This window comes from Galeopterus variegatus, unplaced genomic scaffold (genome assembly GCF_000696425.1).
Source record: "Galeopterus variegatus unplaced genomic scaffold, G_variegatus-3.0.2 Scaffold2948, whole genome shotgun sequence".
Lineage (NCBI taxonomy): Eukaryota > Metazoa > Chordata > Mammalia > Dermoptera > Cynocephalidae > Galeopterus > Galeopterus variegatus.
Window position 1 is genome coordinate 192,229 of NW_007729059.1, and position 22,283 is coordinate 214,511.

General features: G+C 38.5%; 1 protein-coding gene across 1 annotated transcript in view; it reads left to right on the top strand.

Moving 5' to 3' along the window:
• Nucleotides 1-22,283, top strand: part of LOC103599404 (mineralocorticoid receptor-like) — a 126,260-nt gene that overhangs the window by 71,136 nt on the left and 32,841 nt on the right. Inside the window, exon 3 of the mRNA XM_008583508.1 lies at nucleotides 84-200. Coding sequence (XP_008581730.1) covers nucleotides 84-200 — 117 coding nt within the window. The remainder of the gene's footprint in view (nucleotides 1-83; nucleotides 201-22,283) is intronic.

Genomic DNA, 22,283 nt, shown 5'->3' on the forward strand with positions numbered 1-22,283 from the left:
CGTATTCTGATTATACATATTAATATTTTATATTAGTATAATAGTCTTTATTTTGACAGTTTTAAAATTATTATTTTTATCAGGGCAACACAACTATTTATGTGCTGGAAGAAACGATTGCATCATTGACAAGATTCGAAGGAAGAATTGTCCTGCCTGCAGACTTCAGAAGTGTCTTCAAGCTGGAATGAATTTAGGAGGTAAGTTTTGTGTTTTTAGTTTAATAAAAATTGTTAATATGTAATATAGTACCACCAGGATCTATGTACTCTCAAAGTTGAAGATGAAGCTGACGTGGAGCAAAGGTTTCTAAAAATCTTATGAGTTCTATTTTCATGCCAAAACATTTTAGGAGAAAAGTATTTCTTAGCCAGAATTAAAAGGAGGTATGTCGTGTGACAATAGTCCTAGTGAATTTTTTAAGCCTGAGTTTTCTAAGTTTCAAGAACTGGGCACTTAAACAAAACCAAGACAAAAATGAATTACTTTTTATTTTATTGCCATGTCTGTTTAGAAATTAGACCTATATGTGAAAACATGACCCAAATAGAAATACATTCCTAACTTTAGGGGTAAATGTAATAAAGGAAGACCTATATGAAAAAAATTTTAAGGTATTACGGAGACTCCCCAAAACAGTGACAGAAGGAGGGTAAAAGACTAGAACCAAATGCAGAAGTATATAACATGCATGGATGGGAGGAGTCAGTGTCTTAAAGGTCTAAGTTTTGTCTAAGTTAATTTATAAATATAACACAGTCCTAAGAAAATACAATTATTTTTCTAAGTTCCTGAGAAAAATATTCTAAGTTCCTAAAGAATGGCCAGGAAAATTTTAGAAAAGACAAATAATGAGGGAACTAGCCCTACCAGGTAGGAAAACATATCGTACAACTAAAATAGTCTGTGGTGTTTGTTTATTGATTGTGGGACAGATCAACAGAAAGTCAAGAAGTAGTCTCAGATAATATGAGAATTTTATATATAATAAAGCTGGCATTTCAGGTAAGTGGGGAAAGGACAAATTAATCAATAAAAAGTAGATGGCTGAAGGAAACTCAGACATCTTCATTATCATCTGGATAACAAGAAAGTGGCATCCAAACTCTTAGTGTACCCCAGAATAAATTCTGGTGCTTCAAAGATTTAAACTTTGAAAGATAACCACAGAAGTACTAAAAGAAAACATGTATTATTTTTTTATGTTCTCCAAGTATCGAGACCTTTCTAAGTATGAAATAAACCCAGAAGCTACAAAAGTGAAAAATTGAGGAAGTCAACACTAGTTAAAAATCAAATATTACTTCAAAAACAAGTGATGCAAAACTGGAGGGAAATATTTGCAACTTTTATACAAAGGGTTAATTTCTCTCACAGATAAAGAGTTCCTACAATTACCTAAGAAAAAGAAACCAATCATTAGAAAAACAGATAAAAAATATGAACAGAACATTCACAGCTAAAAGAAATATAACTGGTTCTTGAAACACATGAAAAGATTCTACATCTAATCATAATAAAGGAAATTCAAATTATAATGTAATGAGATACAGATTTTTTTACTGATTGGCAAAGATGATACACTTTTATGACACTGTGTTATGAGAGTCTGGAAATAAAGTCAAACTCAGTGGTGAGCTCATGCATTTTAGGTGGGTATATAAATTGGTACAACCGCTGTGGACAACAATTTAGCTATTTGAATAAAATGTTAAAAGGCACATACCTTTTGACTCAACAATTCCACTTCTAAGAATTTATCCAAGTTTATTCTTGCAATGTAAGAAATATGTGCATAAAGTATTCATTGTAGCATTGTTAAATATTATAAATAGTCATCTGTTCAGAATTGATTAAATAAATTACAGAATATTCTTCAGACATTGTAGAAACAAAGTGAAGTATATGCGTACTAATATGGACTGATCCCCAAAATATTGCTTAGCAAAAAATATCAGATTGCAAAATATATTTTGTATGCTACAAGTTGTATTTCTATTTTAGAAAAAGAACATATATTGTATAGAACATTTGTGGAATGATATACAAGAAACTAGTAATGGTGGTTGTCCCAACAGAAAGGACTTGGGTAGCTGGGAGAACTAATTGTTACCATATATCCTTCTGGGCCTTTGAATTTTATATCATATTAAAAGTATGTGTTATGTAGACATATTGCCTATTTAAGAGAAATAAAATAATCCAAAAAATTAATAAAATGAGATTTCATTCTTCTTTGCTTTGATGAATGGATCAAGTGGCTGGCTAGTTGGGACTAGGGAGTAAACATGGCAGCCTGCAGAGCAGAGCAACTCCTTGAAATCAAAGAGTGTGAGCTTGGCCACAGAAGACTGCTGTGTGATAGAATGTCTCAAGTGCCTTAAACAACAGTTCACAAAGAGAGGCCCATGCTGTAGAAGAGGGCATGCTCTGGCACGAGACTGCACTTGGGTACCCGTGTTCCACCACTCTCTGACCTTGTAACCTCAGGCAAGTTACCCCTTGCCTGTGCCCCATTTTCCTTATCTTCTCCTGTCATTGATCAGCATACCTACCTCTTGGCCTGTGGCAAGGATTAAATGAGTGTGTGTGTGGCAAAAAGAAATGAGCTTCACCACGACCCACCACATATACTCCGTCAGTGCATGTGGTAGGTGTTAGTGAAGCTCATTACAGCTTCCATAGCGCTTTCACATGTTATCTCATTTTGTTTTGGTTATGGTGAGCCTCCGGTGTCCAGGGAAGTTAAGGGACTTGCCCAGGCAGTGAGATAACAAAGCTAGGTCTTGGATCTCTAGGCTCCTGGTTTGGTGTTTCTAGTGCACCACACTGCTTCCTTGTTCTGATATCCAAATCATCACAGATATGGCTCAAAAGATCACTTTATGTATAGCAATATGAGTGAGGATCAGGAGAGGTTATTAGTAATTTTAAATCTAGATGGCACAAGGGTACAGCCATTGGTTGTAAAGTAAACTCATTCTATTTTGAGTTTAAATTTAATCTATTTTGAGTTCATCATCTGAATAAAAAAGCAAAATCACATGCTAAGAAGGTACGTTTTAAAGTCTTGGTATATAATTTTTATATTGTTTTATAAATACTATATAATTAAATTTACATATATGTAAATATTTTCATAAATATGTGTATTATATAGTATTACTATATTTTTGTAATATATAGTTATTATTAGTAAATAAAGAAAAAATAGCTATACTTATAATGTTTCTCTCATACAGTTGTTTTAAGGATTGAGTTAATGATCTTTAGAACAGAATTTCTCAACCTCTGCACTATTGACATGTTGGGTTGGGTAGTTCTTTGTTATAGAGGACTGTGATGTACGTGGTACAATGTTTATCAACAACCCTGGTCTCTGCCTACTAGATGCCAGTGACAATCTACTCTCCCCTAGTTGTGACAACCAAAAATGCCTCCAAACTTTACCAAATGCCTGGGGGCATTGAGACCCATTGGTGTGGCAATAATAGTGTATAATAGTAAGCACTACTTAAGTGTTAGATATTATTTTCTACTAGATTACATATTCCATCAAGGGAGGAATTTTTGTCTGTTTTGTTCAGTTCTTTATCCTCAGTGACTAGAACACTGCCTGGCACAAAGTAGGTGTTCAATAGCTATTTGTTGAAGAGAAGAATGAACAATTGGCATTTTTGAGGGCTTGCTATGTTCTAAGCACTCTGCTAATAAGCCTTTTATATGTGTCATCCCATTTAACCCTCATAGCAACACTGTGAGATACGAACTCTTAATATGTCCATTTTACAAGTGAGTAAATGGAAGCACAGAATGATTAAAGAGATAGCCCAAAGCCATACAGCCAGAGAGTGGGAAAGTCGTAACTCAGATCTCTGTTCCTGGCACCACAGCCCATGCCCATCAGCCCTTTGCCATACACAGGTCCAGTGTAAGTAGATCGGCTCAGATTATCTATTAGTGGCAGCAGTGGCCTTTAACTAGACACAAGTGAAAAAACAGGTGTTTTGCTTGTGTCTACAATTACCTGTAAGTGAGGTTTGGCACAGTACATAATACAAAATTTATGTAATTTGTTATCAGTTTCTGTATATATAGGATAGGTTTTGTGGTTTTGGGTTTAAAAAAAAAAATTTACGGGCCAGCCCAGTGGCGCACTGCTACAGTGCATCACTTGGGAGCGCGGTGGCGCTCCCGCCGAGGGTTCGGATCCCACATACAGACCGGTTCCCGCTCACTGGCTGAGCGAGGTGTGGGAGCAACACTGAGGGTTGTGATCCGTTGCCGGACACGAAAAAAGACCAAAAGGAAAAAAAAAAAAAAGATTTTAACAAAGAGTTTACTTTGATACTTGAGTTCATCGAAAGTAGAGAGTCAACAATGGCCAGAATGGAAATTAATATTAGTGAAAGTAATATTTTCTTTAGATTCAAGTTATAATTTAACCGCTTCTGGTTTATGAATTAAATGATTGACTTTTGCTAAGTGTCCAGTTGTGGTAATGTACATTGTCATTTTTTCTTTCATAATTTCTTTTGAAGCCTTGCTTTTAGTTTCTATTTGGGAAAAAGAAAAACAGTTTTATTATATTTTTAAAAAGATAATGTGAAGTTTAGATTGAATGTGAACCAGTTTCTAAAATTAAAAATGTGAATTAAATTAAAACCTTTTTATATGTGTTCCAATCTCACCACTGTCTCCCTAGCAAAGTCTGTCTGTCCACTCTCCTTTTAAGCACCCTCTTCCCTACTACCTCTTTTGGGAGATAAGGCAGATGGCAACATGGTATATAATATTTGGAAGACCTTTTTTTGTTACCAAATGATCATGACTCCAGGAACAAAATTCAAAATACTTTACAATAATTTTTTTTCTTATTCTATCAGTTGGTTACCATGCAGTTCAAACCATGTCCCCAAAGTAGCCTTTCCCTTAGAAAGTGGAAGGAAGGAAGAGAAAAGAGTATGTAGATTTGTATTTCTCAGAAATTAAAGCCGTAAAATGTACCTCTTCCCTTTTGTCTAGACCTACTCCCTCCCTCCTGCCACAAGTACTATTCCTTTTCTTTAAAATCCTTCTGGGCTTTAGGCTGCATGCAAAGGAAAATACAGCAGAAGATGTGAGAATGTTAACAGAGAAATCGAAAGGAAAATAACAGCTGTTTTGGCCCCAAGCTGAGCCTGCCAGTCCTGCTATAGCCCCTATTAGTAGATCTTAAAAAATCATGGTTCTCTAGTCATGAAAGTTTGATGCTTTTGTATAACCTTCTCCAAAGGAATTAATCACTTAACTTTTACATGACAGTGTTCTGAAGAGAGTGATCTATGCATGATTTTTAAGAGTTTCTCCTGAAATATGTAAAAATAGACTAAAGCTAACCAGCATCTAGACCAAGAATGAGTCCCTTTGTGGTGTTTCTAGCTTGGCTGCAGTCTGGCCATAGAATGTAGAAGGGATCTTAGAGGGGAGTTTATTCCAGTCTTCCTATTTTTCAGGTGAGGTGTTTGGCCTCTAAAACGGTATCATTAGAGATCTGAAAAATGCAAATAAGGATTCTAATTCAATCTTCTTTCCTCTTTTCTAAACCATCCCCTTTTGTTTCATTTTTCAATAAATATGTGAAGTCCACTTTCACATTCCTTTAATGAGGACTCTAAATATTAAAATTTTGCATCCTGTAACTTTAAAAATGTAGACTTGACAAGCCACTGGATAATTCTAAAACTGATTCCTAATTCTGGTTCTAATTTGCTGCCCACACATAACTGCAGCTTTCCTGAGTCCCAGAAATCACTTTTACTCAGTTTAGCAGGAACCTTTAAAGACGGTCATAGCATCACAGTGGGTTCCCCTTCCCTCTTGGAATGGGACTTGCCATGTGGAAAGCAAAGGATTTTAGGCACAGGAAGCAGTGACCATAACAGACATCGTGGTTGCTCTCAGGGGGATGGAGAGAGGACAGCCAGGTGCAAAAGGAAGGGAAGCGTAATGCTAATGTGGGAACCGTTCAAGGAAACAGATACTCTTGGACATTACTGATAAGAATGGAAACAAGGTGAAGAAAATGCTTAAATTAGAATTCATCCACATAATGCAGCATTAATCGGCCAGTAAAATTACAGTTGTGAAAATTTATAACAGAGCATAATTCTGGAAAAAGTAATAAAAAATGAGTGTGTGAAATTATTTTGGTTACTCACTCTGTAATTATGACTCTAAATGAAAGTTTGCATGAGACAAGAGACTAGGAGGAAATGTTAGAATACCCAAAATGGTTCGTTAGTGAAGTCAGATTGTGGATACATTTTTTTTCTTATCTCTTTTCTAGTTTATTAATGATATGAGCATGTTTTATAAGAAATTTTAAAGAAAATAGAGTTTACAATTTTGAACTAAAAAGAAGTAAAAGATGACACTAAAATAGCGCTACTAAGCAGAAGATATAAGGAATGAGGCATACAGACAGCCAGAGGAGTGATGCCTGAACAGGAAGGAAGAAAAAAGAAAAAAAAGAAAGACATTAGTAGGTCACCTGCTGTGAAATACTTTAAAAATGGAAATGGAGAAGTGAGTGGAAAACAAAAGACCTGGGGACCAAAGAGTTATAGAATCATGGCTGAAACACCAAACCCAGACAGAGAGAGATCTTTATACATGAGGAAAATTGGCTTTACCTGCCAGCAACTTGCTGCAACTAGTTGGCGTGGTCACCTGCAAAATTCACAGGCAGTGTCGGTCTGGAGAGAGAAATTACAAGACCAGTGCCAGTGAGACAGTAGATTTAATATTTGAAATCCAATAAGAAAAACAGTTTTTATATCTTTTAGGGTCCCCTGAGGCAGGATATTCAGTAGTTGTTAGAAGTTTAGAAAGCCCGAGTGTATTGCGTTTTATGAAGACATACCATTCCTCAGGTTTTTGTTTTTTCTTTCATTCCTCTTGCTTATAAACAGAATTTCATGGGACTTTTAAACAGTAAAGTCAAGGGGGAAATAACACATTTTTATAAATCAGTGAAAGTATGTTTTTTGAATCTTCATATATAAGTTAATCTGTATCAATTCTTATAAATTGAATTTAACACCCGATATTTTTACCTTGCAAAATTTCATGAAGGAAAGTTGAGGATTGGTTCCAAGGCAGATAGGATTTAATAGATTTACTATATCTCTTTAATTTTAAGACTTTTTTTCCTTTCAAATTTTGACTATTGTGATTATAACTTCCAACCAATATAAATTTAATTTTTATTAGTTTCCTTCAAAACTCTAATCAAATTGGTGTCTTATTTTACGATTGATGACATCTTCGAAAAGAAGCAGTACAGGCATTAAATGCAGAAGTTGCTGGGACACCTCTCCAGAAATACACACATTTGTATGAACACACTCATGGCTTGATGAGCTTATCTAAGAAGGCTGCTTTTCTTGGGTCTTTTTAAAATATAAACCCCAGGGATGTTGTAAAACTTCTGCTTGGTTTTCCAGATGCCCTCTGTTACTTCCATTGTTTCTTTAATGTTTTCGTTTGCAGTCTGTCTTGGTAGCTCATCATCCCAGTCTTCCTTAAAGGGCCCAAGATCTCAGCATTTCAGACCTTTTGGTCTAAGAAGTCTTGCCATTTGTCCTGGGAGGTCTTTTTCTGAGTAGCATCCTCAGATTTGTGGTTCTCTTCGGGCCAGTCCTCCAGTAGCCTTCCAGTTTCACACGTTCACTGATATTTTCTGAAATACACAGCTGTTTTCTAACTGTTAAAATAATGGGATTTGTTTTATTTTGGTTTTTGTTCATGGCACTTCCCGTTATTGTACTTTCAGGTTACCTTAGATGAAGAAGTTTTATATAAGAATATTCATAATTGCACAGTCTTTGTGAAGTACTGGGATGTGGTTCAGGATGTACCAGGCTTTCCATTTCTAGGACTTATCTCTTTTCTCTCTTTTTTTTTTTGTTCCTATTTTACCTGCTTTCTGCTGTTTTCACCTCCCCCCACCAAATCTCTCTACCCTACCTTGTTGCTTTCAATTACTCATGGTTTTCACTGCACATTTCTACTTAATGCCTTCTCTCTGCCTGTCTCTTAGCTTTGTTGTCACCTGAATGTCCTGCATTCAAAATTCCCAAGAAAGAGTCTAGATCAGTTGTGGATCACTGTCCAGAAAGAGCTTCTGATTGGGTTGAGTCCCCCAGAGGACAGAGACAAATGGCTGCCTTCACCTCCCCTGCTGGTCCCTTACCCAGGCTGGCGTGGCCACATGATCAGGCCCTGTGGTTGAAAGCCTGGTGACCTATGACATGGAACATTTTGACATATTTTTCAGAAAGAAACTATGAGTATAGCAATTAGAGTGTAATAAATGTGTCTCCAGTACAAACTTATAACAATTACAGTCATCTGTTAATTGTGACTATCTCTTAAATCATGGCAATTTTCCCAATACCCTAATATTTATTTACATATTCTAAGTTATCCGTATATTTAAAAATGAAAAAGTATCAGTTTTTGGTAAGCAGATTGACTAAGCAAAATAATAGCTTTTCATTCTTTTTGGAACAGAACTACTGAGGGTGTTATTTTAGAGTTGAAAACTTTTTGATATGCCTAGTTTGAAAACAAGTGAACCAAAACAAAACACAAAAAACATAAAACTGGGCCGGCCCGGTGGCGCACTGCTACAGTGCGCCGCTTGGGAAGCGCGGCGGCGCTCCCGCCCGAGGGTTCGGATCCCACATACAGACTGGTTCCCGCTCACTGGCTGAGCGAGGCATGGGAGCAACACCGAGGGTTGCGATCCTGTTGCCGGTCCCGGTCCGGTACGGGGGCGACACTGAGGGTTGCGATCCGTTGCCGGACACAGAAAAAGACAAAAAAACCAAAAAAAAACATAAAGCCAATCTTGAGCTTTTTTTTTTACAAAAAATAATCAAATCATGTTTAAGGTGGACATTTTCTTGTAGAACATTTCTCTATACCTGAACTGTTCTCTGTCCCTAAATGCCAGCACTAACCCCAGACCCTAAGCTTGGAGGTGAGTTCTGGAGTCAGGGGTGAGTAGGAGATGAGGGATATGGAGATATTAGGGAAGGGAGAACAAACCACTTACAACCAAGCATCACAGGTTACCACACTCGGTCACCTTAGAAAGAGGTGACCAATCATTCTAGGTAAAGTACCCGCCTGCTCTCTGAGGATGCACTTGTATTGTGCATCAGACTCCGATTTCTTAAAGTTGTAATCACTGAATTCATTTACTTTCAATTAAGAGGTATGTTCACCAAGAGATATATCTTAATCTTATTTTTCATTTGAAAATCTAGGGACTAATGATGTGATTCTTGAAGCTTTCTGAATAAACATCCTTTTCTCTCTATTCTCATAATGAAATGTGTGTTTGTGAAGATGGGAAGAGGAAGCTATCTATGTCATAATAAAGTCCTCTGTTTTCACCCCTAGGATGTACAGAAAACCAGTCAACTAACTTTTCTTCAACTCACAGTGCTTCAGTCTTCAGTAGTAAATATACATGATATTTAATGTCATTAGTATCTTTTCAGATTATGATATTTCTGGAAAGATAATACAACTTTAAAGTCTAACCCGATTCTAACATATTTTTAAAGTATTTTTATCGATTTGTCAAGTTATAAAATACATAAATGTATTACAGTGATTAATGAAGGAGAGTGAAAGTTCTCTAATAAATTAGGGGAATAAAGATAGAGTATGAGTCAAAATGTTTGCTGAGTACTTCATTTGCTGATTTAAAAATGATTTCCAATTTGACAGAGAGGTTCTTAAAAGCTGAACTAACAGAGCTTATAAAAACGGTAACATCAAAATGTGCTGCTTCGGGTCGGCCCGGTGGCGCACTGGATAGTGCGCCGTTTGGGAAGCGCGGCGGCGCTCCTGTCCGAGGGTTCGGATCCCACATACAGACCGGCTCCCGCTCACTGGCTGAGCGAGGTGCGGGAGCAACACCGAGGCTTGCAATCCCGTTGCCGGTCCCGGTCCGGTACGGGGGCAACACTGAGGGTTGCGATCCGGTGCCGGACATGGAAAAAAGACAAAAAAAAAAAAAAAAAAAATGTGCTGCTTCGTTACATTGAAAAGATTTGTTAACGATATAAAGGCGATTGCTGTCTTAGGTCATGAAATTAAACTCCAAAATGTAATTGTCCTAAGTTCCTTTTTCAATGTTTTGTACACTATTTGTTTTGAGAGCATAGTAATGTGAAATAGTTTTAAATAGCAATGCAAATAAGCATATAATAATTATTTATATTAAGATTAATCTAACTTGGATAGGAGGGGATCATAGTGTTTAAAAAGTGAGTCTCTGATGAGTCCGTCGATTCCTTCAGCAAATATCCATCTCATGCCTCTGATATGCCCGGCGCTCCACGTGATAATGGGAACGTAGCAATGAGAAGGTAGGCACTGGCCTTGCTTTCAAGGAGCTAATCTTTAAGAATGAAGAAATCTATTTTGGGCCATTGGATATTTAGCAAAAGGGTACTTGAAGAGCAGCATGAGTGCTGACAGTGGTCCAAATAAATCCTTAGAGTTCATTCTCTTTGCTTTAGAGTGGTAGTAGCAGCTCCTTGACTTTTATCTATTGAAACAGGGTGGCAGCATCTCAGGATGGCTTCATGTGACTCCTCTGCCTCGCCATTTGGTTTGGTTCATCCCAGATGCTCCCTTCGTGCATAGATCCTAACAAATGGCCCTTGTCTGGAAAGGAACAGCTCAGCATCATGAAGTCATGCAGAAGGCCCATAGCTCCTTCCTAGAAGACCCGCTCAGTTCTAAATTCAGCATCTGTAGTAGACAAAATTCTTCACTTGAGGTTTCTCCCTGAATGTGGATTATGAAAATTAGCCTGGTGCATTCTTACCAAAAAATTGTGTTTATTGTATCTATTTATATTAATATGTATATATTATTTTGCATCTCCTTTATGTTCAATTACATAATTTTTTAAAGTAAACATTCATTTAACAACAACAACAGAAACAACTTTGCTATAAGAATATCTGGCCCCCTCAGGGTTTTAAAGTCATTTCTAGTCCAAGGACAATTGAGGCAACTCTGGATGATGTCCTGGGAGCACTTGCCACATTCGTGACTCCTGTAGCTCTTCTAACAGATACAAGGAAATGTGTGGGAAGCAGAGGCTGGGACTGGGACAGCCACTTTCTTGACTCTTTCACCTCCCTTAGTTCTTGAACCACCTTGACACATTACTTACTGTTTCCCCCAGAAATGTTTCAGAACTGGACTCTGGAGTGGTTTGTAATTCATTGAGAGAGGAAGCAAACCTGGAGATGCCACCGTGAGTGTCACCTCACTTCTGCTCGTCTGGCCCCACCTCAGACCCCAGACACATTTGCCCCCACTGGGAGAGGGGTTGCAGAGGAGAGGGAGCTGGGGCTCCGCCCTGCCCCACACTGCCATGCTGCCTTCTCCCGAACTGTACTCAGCAGGTTTAGAAAGAAAATGTCTGTAGGTGGCAGCTGCCATCGTTCCAGCAGGTCTGTTCTCTCCATGCTGTTTGTTCCTCAGGAGATAACCTCTTGAGCTGCTTCTCCATCCTTGCTCAGTAGAGATTACTTTTTCAGGTAATATTAGTGGTGACACTGTTGTTGGCTTTCCAGTTATTTTATCGGTAAGGAAAAGTCCTTATCTGATTTCTAAATATAATATAAAAGACTTGATTAAAATACTCTGGAGTTGAAAGACAGATCCAAAACAAAGGAGAAATTAGAAAGGGTTGACTTGATTTCATTTATTTACTCTAACACTCACTAATTGTCCTGTTCCCAGGCAGGCTTTCATATCCAGTAGGTCATTTTTTCTCAACTTATTTGACTTATTTTTTTCTTTAATAAATGAAATTTTAGTCCTCCCCTTAAGTTATTTGAAATTCAAAATAAAGGGGATCAATCCTATGACTGAACGTAAAGCAGTGAACACAATGCTAGTTTGTTTTCAGCCCACAAATGCACACACCCTTTCAGTCTCTACCTGCTCCTTTGCCCCTTGAAACATTCTGAGCCACTCCCAGGAATCGTCCTGTGTGACTTGTTCTGTGCCGCGCACAGTCGATGGCTTCTCCTGCCCACTCTCCCTCTGCTCAGTGTGGGGGGTGGGGCATAAGTCAGGTTGCTGGTTTGAGTGACAGGGCTCTTCTTGTCAGCCACAAGGAGGGCCTCTTACTTGCAACAGACATATAGGAAAGCCAAGAGAAGCCAGTTGGATTCCTATGGGTATTAGTTTCCTGTTGCTGCTGTAACAAGTTACTACAAGCACATTGGCTTAAAACAGCATAAATTTATTATCTTCTGCAGGTCAGAAGTCCACAAATTTATTATCTTATAGTTATGCAGGTCAGAAGTCCAAAATAGAACTCACTGGGCTAAAATCGGTGTGTCAGCAAGATGTGTTCCTTTGAGCAGGCTTAAGGAGACATTTCATTTGCATTTTCCAGCTTCTAAAGGCTGCCCACAGTCTTTGGCTCCTGGCCCCATTCCATCTTCAAAGCCAGATTAAATGCATCACTGCGAGCTCTGCATCCATTATCACACCTCCCTCACTCCCTATCCTGCCTCCACCTTTCACTTGTAAGGACCCTCGTGATTTACACTGTGCCCTCCCAGACAATCCAAGACAATTTCCCTATCTTAAAACCCTTAATTAAGTTTGCAGAGTCCCTTCTGCCATTTAAGGTAACACATTCACAGATTCCAGGGATTAGAAGGTGAATATCTTTTGGGGACCATTATTCTGCCCACTGCAGTATGTAATGATTTATGTCCAACAGAAACGTGTTGCCACTCTGTGATTTCTGGGTGTCTTCCTGATTCTGGCCCTTCGTATACTAGCCACCTCATCCCCCTCTCTCCTTACTTCCTGACACCACCTCTCCTTTCCATTCAAGAATTCAGTCGCTCTGAATTCTTTCTCACAACCTTCCGGTTGTCTCTTTGTCCACACAGTTCTACATATTCTTTCCCTCTGCTAATAAGTGTCTGTTACCCACTGCAGACCCGCCTCAAAAAACTCATCACCTCCAGATTAACTAAACTCCTCACAGATCAGATTTTACAAAGTGGGGAGAACTTTCATTCCCTATTAGACCGTTTTAAAATGTTATATATGTATATAAATTATTAAGACTTTTCCTATAAAGCTTTTTATGGCTTCCTTAGATGGAGTTGATTAGTACCTCTTCTGTGCTTCCATAGCCTATATTATAGCACTCATCACATTTTATTATAATTATTTGTTTATAGGTATTTCTTGCCAAATAGTCTTTGAACTTCTCAGGAGCAGGATTGTCCTTTTGTTTTTATATTCAGAGCACTTAGCATAATAGATGCTTAATAAGTGCTTATTGAATGTATGAATGAATGAATGAATGAATGAATGAACTTGTAGTTAATCCTTGATGGATACTACTAAGCTGACTTTAGCAAAATAATAATAATAATAATAATCTAAGTTTGGTTATGTACTTATTAAAGACAAAGGACTTCATTTTAAAACCAGTCTCATAACAAAGATTCCAAAGATGGTATTTTAACAAAGTTTTAGTATAATATTATTTTTTCTGTCCCTGCACCAGGAAGGTGCAGTTTCCAAAAAACATGCTAAGCCTTGATTCTAATATTGACTTATATAGTATAACTTGGCAACTTCTTAAATTATAACAGCGCAGAAAAGTTTTAACATGTCTCTTCACTCTTTGATGAGGAATTTTAAGTGATATTTGAACTTCTCAATTTTGCTTAATTAAAGAACTACAATTTCTGTCACTAGCATGGGAGAAATGGGATGTTGGAATAGCTGTTTCTGCTGCTAAGGTATGAATTCTAGTCCTGGTCTGATGTTTTATAGTGAAGCACTAATTTCAAGGTGAAAGAAAATTAGGGTGAGTTGGCTTAGAGTAAAGAAGGCTGGAGAAATGAGCCCCAAAACAAATGTAAAAAAACAAAAGATAAGGCCGGCCCGGTGGCGCACTGGATAAGTGTGCCGCTTGGGAAGCACGGCGGCGCTCCCGCCCGAGGGTTCGGATCCCACATACGGACCGGTTCCCGCTCACTGGCTGAGCAAGGCGCAGGAGCGACCCTGAGGGTTGCAATCCCGTTGCCGGTCCCCGGTCCTGTACGGGGGCAACACTGAGGGTTGCGATCCGTTGCCGGACATGGAAAAAGACAAAAGATAAAAAAAAAAAAAAAAACCAAAAGATAAGAGATAATGGAAAGAAAAGAAAACCAAAGGAATGAAGCAAACCCAAGATGAGTAGGTTAAGGTGAAGTTTTGGTTGAGGAGCTTGGTGGAGTAAGCCCCAGGGATTATAAACAATCAGTGGAATCCATAAACCCCAGGGATTATAAACAATCAGTGGAATCCATGGTTTCTACAACAGTTGTAATTCAAGGTCACAGTTGGGAGGATGTGCTGATTTCAGGAGAGAGAAAACTCTTGTCTTTCCGGGAACTCCAGGACTGACAAATGCTCAGCCCATGTCTGGGTGGCCAGTTGAAGAGAGTAACCAATAACCAGTGCTGTGTTCAAGACCATAAACACAAAGACAGTAGTCCAGCCCCTATTCTGAGAAATAGGGAAGCCTGCCAGGTGGAAAAAAGAGAACATTATCCAGGAGGACCTATAAGGCATTCACCCGTGAGAAAAACGAACGCGTAGATAAGGGAGGAGAGTGAAACTGCACCCGGGACTGAAGTGACTCTGCAGGTCAGACCTGGAAGTCCCGTCACATCATCGTCATGTTTAATTGTATGCTTCAGTTGGCTGGGTGCAGGGCTACCATTCATGGGACAGGGAAAGAGGTGCATCTTTTGAAGACGAGAAATAGCTGTAAACCTAGGGTGTGGAGCTTTTACCTCCAGGTGGTGTCAGCAGGAAGTTGGCCATAGGGTCCAGTACCAGCAACGCACCTGAAGGAAGAGTATGTTTTGGGGAGGCCCTGTTTCATCACAGGAACAAATATTCTTTTTAATGGATGGCTAGTAAGGAAGCCTATTGTATAAAGCCCAGCTTGAATTTTAATGTGAGATGAATGTTGAAATCGGTCCGTCATTACTCATTTTTTTATGAGTGTAATAACATACAGGATATGCACTTGTCAGTCAGTACACACGCCCTGTGGGTGTGGCAGGGTATTTGGCTGTGCCGTGTGAATTGTAAACCTGTTAGGATTACATTAAACTTTGGATATTTCTCTAGTAGGTTGTGTTGCTTGTAAATTATGTTTGCAGTTTAAAAGTGTGGCACCAGTAATAAGACTTGGGCATCTAGGAAACTAACTGTAAGTTTTAAATATATGAATAGGTTCTAATCTCTTGTAACACTAATGACAATTCAGGGAATTTTGTATGGAACTCACCTGTCTGTAAAGCATGGGGGGAAAGTGAATGCTTCATGGAAAGGGAGTGGCTGGTTCTCAGCTCCAGCTGTTTATTGCCAAGGGGAGAAATCAGGCAAGTGTTGCCAGATTGAAAGATTTTTTTTAAAGAAACATCAGAAATGCACATTTTTGTGTGAGATACGCCAAATTTTGAAAGGCAAAAATGACTTTTTTATATTACACTTAGCTCACTTTTCCGTTTATGACTTCTGCTATTAAGGAAACTAACTTCAGGAGCATAATGAATTGGCATGCTTCTTATTTCAATTCTCGTTTGATTGTTTTTATATAATCTAGGGATTTCATTATCTTTCTGGCCTACTGCTCTTAAAAACTTCCTTAGAGCAGACCTGTGTTCTCAACCAGGGGTGATTTTACCCCCAGGAGGAACATTTGGCAAAGTCTGGGAACATTTTTGTTTGTCACATCTGGGGGTTGGGGAATTGCTACCATCATCTATTGAGTAGAGGACCAGGGATAGTGCTTAAACATTCTACAATGCACAGGACAGTTCCTACAACAAAGAATTACCCAGCCCAAAGTGTCAGTAAAGTTGAGAAACCCTGGTACTGTATAGATGTGATTTTTAATGCCCATCTGTCCCTTCCTTTTCCTCCTTTTTTCCTTCCTTCAAACCATGTTTTCCCAGTTTCTCTCTTTTTCTTCCTCTTTCTCTAATCTCATTCAGAACCTTCAGGTTAGTAGTTCTCAATTTCAAAGTGCAGGAAAAAATACATGAGGAGTTTGTTAAAAATGGGGAGAGCTCACAATCTTACCCACAGTGGTGGTCTGCTAACCAGCCAGCCACCGACAGACAGGTCATCCGACTTCGATAGCCTCTCCTGATAATTCTGAAGATACCATTTTTAAAAAAGATAGAATTACGTTTGGGTGGTATTGCGTTTACACCAAATTAAACAGGTATTACAGTGGTTTTCAGATGGCCTTGGGAGAGGTTTTTAGACTTCCCTCATAATTTTCATCAAATGCCTTCGAACCTGCCATGAATAAATATAAATAAATGTCTCATAGGGCAAACGTGTTTTCACACATTTCTCTAAGCCCCTCCTACATAAAAATTCTGATGCTGACATGGTGACAGGCCACTGAGCTTGAAATGATGAGGCTCAATGTGTATAACATGCCTACCAGCTGGAATCTCGGGCAAGCCAATTTATCTTTCTGGAACTTTATTTCCTCTGATTTAAAATGAGATTAAACTGGCTGTTTTGTGAGATCCCTTGAGGTACTAGAAGGCTATGATTCTCTTAGGGTGCTCACAACTTGGGTGCTAAAACCTCGAATTGATGATGGTTATTTGGGGCAGGAGATCACAGCTTTTCTCTGCATTTCCCACCCCTTTCACAGGACAGGAAGGGTAAAGGACAAGGACATTTCCATAGTTCCACCCACAAAAAGGAACCCATGCTGCTGGATCTCATTCACTGATGTTTGTTGGGCCCTACCATTAGGGATATGGACTGCCTCTTTTCTGGATTCTTCTGTCTGTGGTTCTTCTATAAAGCTAAAGAGCTAAAAGCCTATTTCTTTTTGGCTTTGTCCTTTTTTTATTTCTCTTTAGACTCTCGCAAGGTTAGCAGTAGCAGAGCTGCCTGCTTGGTGGCAGCTGCCCAGCCAGAGAAGCCAGCAGCAGGCCCCCTGGCCACGGGGCTGCCAGCTCCTCTGCTACTGTACTTGGCTTGCTGCTTCTTGAAGGTTGCTTGACCTGTTTTTATCAGACTGAGGCTGTGATGAGCCTTAGCTAGAGCTGTTTTCTAGGTTGACTAGGCTAGTTCATTGGAGTTGGGGTAAAACCTAACATTCTCTTTTTCTCTTAAAAGCTTTGCTAGAGAATGGTGGCTGTGGTCATCGCATTAAGAAATCTAGTTATAGAGGATCAGCAAAGCTTTCATTCATTTGTTTATTTGCTTCTTCCTTCCCTTGTTGAGTAAGCACTTATTTTATGCCTACTGTGTGCCATGCAGTAAGATACTTAGATAAGTTCTAAACACAATGATCAAGAAATCAAAGAAATGTAGACTATATCATTATGCTTGGCATGGTCTCATGACCTTTATTCTCTAGAGTCACACCTGTGAAGGAAAAATACCTGAATCTAAAAAAGAATATCTAATCTTAACTGTGGGCCCCCCAAAATACTATTAAAAGATAGAAATTCCTAAAGGGAAGGTTATAGGCTTGTGTCGTCCCAATTCAAATATGGGAGTTAGAAATTATTGTGGGGGTTAAAAATTGTGTTTTACATGGTATGTGACTTAGAACTACATCATCCATTCGAAAATCGTAGCATGAAATTGGCCTTAATCCAAGTCAGCAGTGAAGTACTGACTCTTACTCAAGAGCGCGACTCTGGGGCGACAGAGGGTCTTGTATTAACACTAACAAAACCATCAGTGAAATCCACCCATCAAGGACCCCTTCCCTTCTTCAGGGCTACATATAGGAGTGTTAAAATTACCACATGCCAGCAGACTTTGTTTTAAATAAAGGGAAATCTACTTTTGGAACATAAGCAGAATGCTCATAAGGAAATGGCAAGCAATTTGAGAGAAGAAACAAAAACTATTTAATTTCTTTATTGTAAATGTGATGTTACTTTAAGAGTTACTGACGGTGATTTAAATGTGAATTGCCTCTTCCTCCAAAAACCTTTCAGAAATAGCCCATTTATTTTTCCTGAACTACTTAAATAATCATCCTCAGAAGTCCTCCTCAGGGCAGCTCACCTTCACAGCTTTGTTGGAGAACAGCTGACTGTTTGCATCGAAGTCTGTGGTTCAGTCTCACATGTGAACAAATTATCCGGATTATATGGGCTCACAGAAAATAAAAAGCTCTTTAACGTTTAACTTCTAAAAGTTTCTTTTCAATGAATTAGCATCTTATTTATTAAGAACGTTCCTAAATTCTTTCTTGGACTTTTTACTTGGGGGGTTGGGTATAGAGCTAAATGATACAAATACAAAGAATACTTCTGAAACTAGAATTGAAAGCATATTCTTTTAAAGAAGCTTTTGTTCAACCTGCTGTGCTGAATTAGGTTTTGAGAGAGTCACCAAAGCTCTGGAATTTACACTGTGGCAGAATACCAAATGGAAAAATAGGAGTTAGCCTTGTAAGCAGAGCTGGGTGGGGCAGGCCTGTGCATCTGCTCTATGCTGGTGTGGCTCTGCTCAGCACAGGGTCCTCAGCAGTGCTGAGACCTACCAACAGTAGGCATCAGCAGAGCGCCTCTCAGTGCTTTAGTGCTACCCAATGTGTGCAAAGAAAACCTGGAATGAAAACTTGGGGAGCAACTGCAAGAGAATCACTTATGCGGAAGAAGCCATTTGGCTTGGCTCTGCTTTATCTGGGAGTTTCCAGACCAATTCGGCCTGTATCCTGAAGAGATCTCATCCTAGAAAAATAACTTTTTTTTCCCAAGTACATGCATCATTAGCTATTATTAATTCTTAATTTAGACTCATTTTGATAATGTCGGTGGAATAAAATGTGGAACAATATTTATTTTAAAATGCGTAAAAGTTATAAACATTAACATTTGTTTTCTCTTTCCTCAGGCCTGTTTAACTTTTCGCCCCAACTTGAGTGGCATCCTGTTAACTCATTAATATGTATTTGTTATGCTCATCCTTTTTTTCTATTAGTGTTAGCTTCAATATGAAGACTTTTGAAAATGCTTCTTGGCTTCTTTGTTTTGCATATGTAAAATATTCTTAATAATAGAGTGATAGTACTCAGAAATGCAGACTGTTTTCTATGTTATAACAATTGTAAAAAATATGTTTTTCGTATCAGTTCACAGGATTATTATTTTCTGTTTGATTATCTGGCTCATCAGTTCTTTTTCTTACTAAGCAATTTTAATAATTTTTAATCAGCTATAATCTCAACATTGGTGGTCTTGAGTAAAACTTTTGAAACTAGTATATGAAAGTATGCAAAGGATTACTTACATTAGGTGATTAAGGTGATTTTTTAAATTAAGGTGATTTTTTAGTGAAATATGCTGTTAAGTAATAGTCCTTGAAAAAAATAATTAAAATTATGATGATATAGCTCCAAGTGATTATTTTACAGAAAGAATATTGAACTGAGAGAAGAAATATTTTGAAGAAAATTAGTATTAGGGATAAAACTGTTTTCCTAGCCTGTATAATCTTTCATTCATCATAATAGTTTTTATTTCTTATGTACACAAATGATACTAATCATAAAAAAAAAATTCTGAAATTGAGTTTAGGCAACCAGTTGCCTTTGAAGTCTTAGTACTTCCAAGTTTTAAGGTCACTGGGGACCAAGATGTGGGAACCATTGCACTAAAGCAGCAGCTGCCTAGAGGGAGAACAGAATAATGTAAACATACCTAAAAAGTGATGTGCAAAATGTCCATGCATTATATTTTAAATGTTCTTTAAGCGCTTATTTAAGGAATCTTCTGCTGGAAATATTGTAAAGAAAAATACCATTATCTAGTGTAAACATCCGCCTCATGTAACATTTGGTAAACTCTTATTTTTCTATATCATATTTGCTTAAGGTAGATACTGTTGAGTTACCTGCCCGTTTGAGGAGGTATGCACGAGCCTTTCCTGTAGTTTTCTCCTCAGAGTGCATTCCAGCATCTGAGTAGTTCTTTTTGGCCTGAGCCTGTTGAGGATTATGCTAGAATGTGGGCAGGCACAGTAAATTATGCGGGTGCTGTAGTCTATTTCTAGGTCACTGCCTTTTGTCTCTGTCTCATACCTTGTTCACCCTGATGACCTTGTCAGAACATTAATGTTTCTTCATAAAACGTTCTTAATGAGTCTATTTGTCTTGCATACCCAACGAGATCGTGCTTCGTGTAATAAATTCTCTGCTCAAACATATGCCAAGAAGGCAGCCCTTGCAGCTGTTAAAGATTTAACTTTCTGAGGGAGGGGTTTTTGCTGGGTGGCCACAGCTACTGTAGTGCTATTTTTCTTAAGTGTATTCTAAAACTACTTAAAGATTTTTCTCTTTCGCTTATTTGAGTTTTTGTTTTGTTTTGTTTTATTTTGCATACACACATATATCAATCTTTAGCTTAGTTATCTCCAAAGAATAAGAATTTATAAAGCAGATCAATAATCTGTATGTCTTAAAGAATGTTAATTTGATTTAAAAGGTATTTATTCAAAGAACTAATTGCAGTGCAGCTTAGGAACTTTATTTCATCAGAAGTAGTAAGTTCTGACCCCCGTAACTTCTATTTTTTATACAGACTGGTTTGATTTCTGCCTTCTTAGATTGCTCCTCCAAGTAGAGTTAAGATGTCATAACAAGGAGCAAAAGCAAAAAGCCTGGATTATCTATAACAGCAATAGCCCTTGAGTACACAGAAGTCGACAATGCCGCTCAGGGAATCAGAAAACATCTTGTGTATGGTACAGGTTGTTATGTGCTTCCTATTTAAAAGACTAATCTCTGTCAACAGAGGTGCTCCAGTGGTAACCTTATAGAGAATTTAGAAAGGTCATTTTGGCTCTAGATTCTCCTCTCACCCCTTTGACCTCCTGAGTAGATGTCACCTGCAAATTAGCAGAGCTTCTCTATTGTAGTTTTTCATGTCGTTACAATAAACCACTTCTTTCTTACTGTAACCACCACAGTAACTGTAAGCTCCATCCTTGTTACTCTGTACAAATCACAGTGGTAATAACATAGTACCTACCTCATAGGGTGGATGATATTTTTAAAAGATGCCAGCTCGATACCTAACATATAGACTCTCTATTAATGATAGCTCTTTACTGTTTTCCCCATTTATTAAAATCATGTGGTCTCAGGACTAGGAGAAACCAAGGAGGGCATTTTAAATACAGAACTGAGCAAACAGACCTGTACCTTATAGTGATAGAACTACTTTAAAAAGGGGGAGGAGAGATAGGAGGGATAGGTGGGAAAGGGAGCACAGAGGACTTTGTAGGTTTTTTGTTTGTTTGCTTTCTCTTTTTTTCTCCAGTGGCACTGGATGTTCTTTCAAGTCTGCATTCTGAGATCACAGCATTTGCCCTTTGTGCAGACTTTGGAAAAATATTTCTAAAATTGTCTCTTATCACACTTATAAGTGTAAGGGATTTATTTCTGTTTTTCAGAAAAATATGAATCAGAGAAGTTCCTTTCAGACAAATGTAAGGCTGGAATGTACGTTGCAGGGTCTTATTTACTCCATTGCAGGGCCGTCAGAGCTGATGACTCATTTAATCACTTTCTTCTACTTTAGGGTAGAACTGCCCCCAGGCGGGCAGGATACCTGCCTACCTATTACTTTAGAGTTTTTAGAAAAGAATATTACATGTTCTTGCTAGTAGTGCATTCCAGGCTCTCTCCATAACACATTCCAGAATGCTTGGAGGAAATTCTCCTAATGTCTAATCTAAATCCCTTCTCCTGCCCTTTTAACCCTTTATATCTTATCTTGACCTCAATGGAAATAGAAAATGGATGCTCACTATGATTTGGCAAATGTCTCTTTAAGTTTTCAAAACTGCTATTGGGCATCTCCTAGCCCTCAACCTCTGGAATAAGTCAACCCCAGTCTTTTTCTACCTTTTTTCTTGCATAAGCATGCTTTGTCCAGGGCTTTGACGGTGGAGGATTTGCCATTTGTTGGTCCCTTCTGACACTTCCTCTAGGTAAGAGTTGTCACAGATAGGGCCGGCCCGGTGGCGCACTGGATAAGTGCGCCGCTTGGGAAGCACGGCGGCGCTCCCACCCGAGGGTTCGGATCCCACATACAGACCGGTTCCCGCTCACTGGCTGAGCGAGGCGCGGGAGCAACACCGAGGGTTGCGATCCCGTTGCCGGTCCC